Source organism: Lepidochelys olivacea (genome assembly GCF_965140295.1).
Source record: "Lepidochelys olivacea isolate rLepOli2 genome assembly, chromosome: 13".
NCBI classification, from domain to species: Eukaryota; Metazoa; Chordata; order Testudines; family Cheloniidae; genus Lepidochelys; species Lepidochelys olivacea.
The window spans coordinates 19,318,158-19,324,157 of record NC_140423.1 but is presented as its reverse complement, the minus strand read 5'-3'; the positions used below and the strand labels follow the sequence as shown (position 1 = coordinate 19,324,157).

The following is a 6,000-nucleotide window of genomic DNA, read 5'->3' as shown; positions in this document are numbered from 1 at the left end:
CTTAGCCTGTCTGTGCTTCAGTTTCCCCATCTGTAACATGGGGTTAATAATACTTCCCAACCACCCCAGGTGGGATGCATTTGTGAAGCACTTTGAGATCCTCAAATGGAAAGCGCTATAAAAGTGCCCAAATTCTGTGAGTTGCTCTCATGAGATGTTTAGCAGCTTGCGCTACCTCCAAGTTAAGTCTAGAAACAAGGCCTCATCCAATTTTGAAGACAACTAGAACCAAAGGGGGAGAGTTTGGATCCAGGAATCTAAATCTGAACACCCTTCCTCAATCCCCAAATTCATGGTGGCGCTAGGTTTTTTTGCTCCAGTTTCAGCCCAGCAAGAGATTTGCTAACTGATTTGATTCCCCCGGGTTGCAGGCTATAGAGAGAGAGACCGGAATTGTGCCCCTGTGATCAGCCTTGCCATTCTGCATTGATGGGATGTTAATGCCATTTCTGAATATTGCAGCTACTATTGTGGCAGTCAGTACTGTCTGTGCCATGCAGGCTGGGCTCCTGCCGTAGGGATAAACTACATTCACTGTAATCACTTCCTCTACTGTGGGATCAACACTCCATAGGATGATGGGCAGAACTGTAAGAAGGGAGCTATTTTCACTTTGCAGTTCATCCCACATACTTACAGGCCCCAGGATGACCATATCAGCAGCATAACGGCTCCAAAGCCAGAGCCCTTGGATTAATTTTTGAAGCCTAGTTGCTGAGCTCAGAGACGCTGAGTCACCAGCTCAGCCAGCATCAGGCCTCTTAAACTTGGTCAGGAACACGGTACAGTATAAGTGTTGAGCCATAGGCCAAGCGACGCAGACAATCCAGACCTGTACGAAGCAGTTTGCTAGGACTCTAGGCTCCTGCTGAGGTGAATGTGGCCAAGCCTACAGGAAGTGACACTTTAGTGACTAGTGGCTGCATTGGGCTTCCTCCAGGGCGGGTGCAATGGCAGCTGGGAGGCAGCCACAGTGCGGTTGACAGCTCTCCCTGAACACAAGCAAGGCCCAGCTAGCACCGTATGCCCCCAAAAGGCCAGGGCCAGGCAACCTGGAAGCGTGGCACCTGCCGCCAGCCCTGAGGGCAGCATATGGGGCACCCCGTTACGTGCCCAGGTGGTGTCGTGCCTGCGACACAAAAGGCATCGCCCCACCGCTGCCCAGGCAGACTGGCTCCCGCCTCTGCTGCTCTGGGCCCCCACTGCCACCATCGACCTCAGGCTGGGAGAGCCAGGAACTGGCCCAACAAGCTCATGCCTCACTTTAATCACACTCTTAAATGGATGACATTGCCGTTGAGGCTGCAGGGTCCCTGGCCTGACTAGAATGAAGGCAACACAGGCAGAGCATCAGCGAACCAGACTCTTTTCTCACTCACCCCAGCGTACGTGAGGAGCAGCTCCATTGAAGCCAATGGAGTGAGACTGGTGCAAGCGAGAAGAGCCTCAGACCCTACCTTTCTCCCCTGGCTTCACAGATAAAACATAACACAGTGGCATGCTAATGAATGCATTTTATTGTACAAGTTCCCTAATCGCGAGGATTTTGTCTCAACATCAGCTGACTTCCACAGTCGGGCAGTTTGGTTTCAGCTTGACCTCTTTGGAAACGTTCATACTGTGATGTAATCAATATAGGGTTCACAGCAGCAGCAGCAGCAGCAGCTGAGATTACAGAGAGAATTGGGTCTGATGGATAAATTACCCTGTCTGCTCTCGAAGCTGACACTGAATCTTTTGAGTAACTCAAGGGAAAACTGAGCCAGACCATCAGCTGGTGTAAATCAGTTTACTTCCGTCGACACCACTGGCATTATGCCACCTTACACCAGCTGGGAATCTGGTCCAGTTGAGTCCAACATCTGTATCAGTGCAAGGATTCCCTCGCTAACCCTCCCCAAAGCACTGTATCAGACGCCTCATCTTTCAACTTGTCTGTTTCAAACACTGATCTTTAATTAAATAGTCAGAGTCTTACACAAACAAAATGCATGTGTTTAGATAAAATGGTGATGAAAATCATGCTCAATTTGCAAATCCTTTCATTGCAAGGACCCAAGCAATCAGATAAAAGACTCAAACTCTGTTTCGAAAAAAAGGTCAACATTCCTCTGCGAACAGTCTACTGACTTGTGACTGAGCTGCACTGTCATGAGTAGGTCAACCTCAAACCTCAGTTAAAGGACGTTCACCAACTTAAGACTAGCCACATAAACCACTGGTGTCATGCCCCTGATAGACACAGAGTTACACCAGGAGTGAATATGGCCACAAATCTCTACCTTTCCAGTCAGTACAAAAATGTGGGTGAAAATTATTGTCTTGAGTTTTAAAATAATTCCCAAGCTAATGAATGTGTTTGGAAACCTACTGTTACCAAACTCCCACTGTGGAGCAATACGTCAAATTCTGGCTAGACTCAGTCATAGTCTCCTGAATTATCCTTTCATAAGAAGCTAAAGAAATAGTCTTCATACTACATGACACAATTACTTGTGAAATCTTGACCCCCCTAACAAGTGTTCTAGAATCACAGGGCTCAAGCATGGCCCCCACACTGGGCCTGGTTCTGATACCCTGACTCAAGTTGAGTAGCACCTGAAATGGTCCCATTGACTTCACTCATGGGAATAAGGATACCAGCCAGCATGAGTTAGGGTATCCGAAATTAGCACATTGAAGTTAACAGGAAAACTCCCATAGATTTCACCAGGAGTGGCATTTACCCTGGAAATGTTAGAGACTTACTTGGTCACCATTTAATACCCTCTACTAATGAAGAACAAAGTTTTCTAAAACTGTTTGATAGGTATCTGTGGGGGGGCGGAGATAAATCTTCCAAGATCCCCACCCCAAAAATTATGTAGTGACAATGAATAATATTTATAAAAATAAAATAAAATGAATGGAAAGTCCTGTGCAACATGAGCAGCAATCCAGCCTTTGTCCTGTGAGTACACTCTGGCGATTCCTCTGCCCCAGTCCTAAGCGAGTGAGTCCCACCTATGACCTGGCTTTGTTCATATTTTATTTAGCGAGCTTAAAGTAACATTCTTCACATCCGGCAAGAGGGATGTGATGTTCTCTCCATGGATGTTGGCCCACTCAGGGAAGGTGCCCAGCTGGAAGATGCTCTTGGCCCATGTGTTTATAGCCAAGCTAAGGAGCAGAACACCCATAAGATTCATGAGCAGCCCAGTTCTTGCCTGTGAAAGAAATGCAGATACATTATACTAGGGTTTAGCCTGGAAATCCTGGGCATGTGACACAAGGAACCAAGCTGGCCAGCCCTGAGGACTGACTGCACATGAACGAACATTACAACAAAGAGGGGTTTAATTAACATTTCAGCAGGATTTTCTCAAGTCAGGGACCCCCCCACTCCCAAATGCTGAGTTAGGTCCTCAGCCAGGATCAGACTTTAGAAAAGCATCTCTAACATCCCAGTGAATGGAGTATGTATGTGTTTGTTTTAAGATTCATTTCTGCAGAAGGAAAGGATTCTCTTACAAGTCAGCTGAGCATCAGGGAACTGAGAATCCAACTTAAAGAGTCTGTGGATTAAAAAGCACTTTCTGTCTTTAAGCTCCTGTTTTATTTTCCTCCTAGAAAAACACCCCTCTCTGTAATACAATCAGTGTCCATGTTCAGGGAATGAATGAAACCACAGACATTTTTAACCAATTAATATGAACAAGCAGTTCTGTAAAGCTACAGCAATATGGAGGCAAAGAGTAAAAGCTGAGTAAAATTAATAATCAAAGGCTAGGTGTGCGATTCTTACCTAATGTAACAGAAAGAAAACCACCAGAGCCCCTTACCAATATGTAAAGCCAACAGGAATTTGAGCTGATAAACAGCTGAATTTCAAAAGGAGTTGTGCTTTCTCCCAAAGCCTTTGCTCAGTTTTCACTCAGGCAAAAGTCCCATTGGCTTGAGCCTGAGTAAAACTGAAAAGGAATATCAGGACTTGGCTCACTGTTTCCAAAGCAACTGACTCTCACTTCCCTCAATGCAAAGGCACAAATTCATACAACCATGGCAACTGGTAAACTTCAGTCTAAACCAGGACAACCGGTGGGTGTACAAAGGGAGAGAGAGAACAGGCTTGAATGGCTGAATGCTATTGTAGCAGCTCCAGAAGAAGGCATGTCATCACACTTTTAACTGTAAGGTGTCTGGGGTAGAGTGGGGGTGAAAGGAAATTAGAGGATGTGAAGGAATGCTGAACTCCATTGGGCTAAGCACGTTGAAGTTATGGGGTAAGCCTGTGCCACTGAAAGGGACTTTCACAAATTACACTTTCATTCCATAGTCACAGAACATCACAGCAAAGTCATGAAACTTGCTTCTTCCTGGGGCCAGCCAAGGGCAGAACACAAGCTTGGGAAACAAGCTGACATCCAGGCCAGCTGACCTGTCAACAAGAATGGAACCAAACTGGGTTTTCTATCATTTCACATTAAGTTAAAGGGGATGTGATTAAGGGTGACAGTCTCTAAACTGAGCCAACCCTAAAAATAACTATCAGCCCCTCCCATAGATAAAATCCCAGCTTCTCAGCTGAGCCATAGACCTGGGTGCATGCACATAACCTTGGCTTCCTCTTATTCCAACTGCCCGCTGTTTGGTGTGTAAGCAGCATATTTAAACATAGTGTGAGATCAGATCCCTGCTCATCAACATGAATCTTTTGATCTCTGAAGTTCCTCTTCTTTAACCACTTTGGCACTAGCCCTTCACCCTCTGGCTCCCTTGCGAAAGGCTAATCCAGGCGGCTAGATTCCCATGGTTTCCAATAGAAAAAATGAACCTTATCTCATTGCATGCAGCAGCCACTGTTGCAGAGCCTTAAAGATTGATCCTTTACAGAACAGAGTGTGGCACATATAACCACAAGGTAAAATTTGCTGACCAAGATGTGGGGGACACAGAGGACCCAACCCTGTATTAATGAGTGCTGCTGTCTGAGCACCAAGGCCAGAGAAGAGACTGAGTTGCTGAAGTACTAAACCCCATAGTGTCTGGATTTCACTCACTCAGGGCAGGATTCCTGGCAATGCTTGGGCTTCCAACTTGGCAAACTGGGTTCCGGTCCCAGTCTCCGATTCTCACTTCTCAGGCTGGCAAAGGCTGTAAAGCTCAGCCTGTAGGAGAGGGAATGCCTCGGGTCACTCTCCAGCAAGCCCCTCCGGCTGATGCACAAAATGCAGATGGGCTTTGGAAGTAGCTGTGTCTAGCCCTCTTCCTGGAGGGGAGTAACTGCAACTCTGGGGTAAGATGTAAGGAGAGGAAAATTGGGAGGAATCTTGAGAGAAGCCTACCCAATTCCTCATCACCTCCTTGCTTTTCACTGAGTGTTCTCCTTGCCCTTCCGCACACCAAGGTGTTTTGTAATATTCAATCCCCTTCCTATGCGTTTCCAGGCACCCTTCTCTTCTAAAGGAAACTGAAAACAGGCCTGCTCTTTTCTCCCCAGTTCTCACTTCCTCATTTACTGGGTGTTTGTGCAAATGCTGAGAAGCACCGGGTTGTGGGCTGAGGCACTAGGTAACCAAACCAACTTAGCAGCTAGTACCAGCGATCTCCTAACCAACCTACTATACTATGGAACCACATAAGACTAGGTTCCTACCGAACAGATCTAGTGATTTCTGCTCATGTTCACCGGCCTTGAGGATAAGAGTGTGAGAACAGTATGAAAATGGTCTGAAAGTCACTTTCACAACGTAAACGCTACAGCCTGGGGGAGAACATCTGAGCCATCTTCATGTGAATTCTAACCAGCTCTGAATGGTTGCACTTATAAGAAGGAGATCCTTTCCCCTATGTGACCATCTCCACTCCTCAGCCATTGCTTCTAAAAATGTTTTATTCTGCAAGTCACCAAAAAGGGCTTGGTTCACCATTAGGGGGCCACAGACACAGGTGAGGTGTTATATAAGGGGACAAATACTCTGTCTGGAGTACAGAGATGTACTAAGTTGACCGCCATGGACA

The 6,000-nt window shown here is 46.4% G+C and overlaps 1 protein-coding gene across 3 annotated transcripts in view; it reads right to left on the bottom strand.

Annotated features, from left to right (window-relative positions):
• Positions 1–1,499: 1,499 nt before the first annotated feature.
• SLC13A3 (solute carrier family 13 member 3) overlaps positions 1,500–6,000 on the bottom strand; it is a 42,205-nt gene continuing 37,704 nt past the window's right edge. For all 3 annotated transcript variants that reach the window (XM_084645902.1, XM_084645903.1, XM_084645904.1), the window contains one exon: positions 1,500–3,206. In XM_084645902.1, coding sequence (XP_084502028.1) covers positions 3,021–3,206 — 186 coding nt within the window. In that variant the 3' untranslated portion in view covers positions 1,500–3,020. The remainder of the gene's footprint in view (positions 3,207–6,000) is intronic.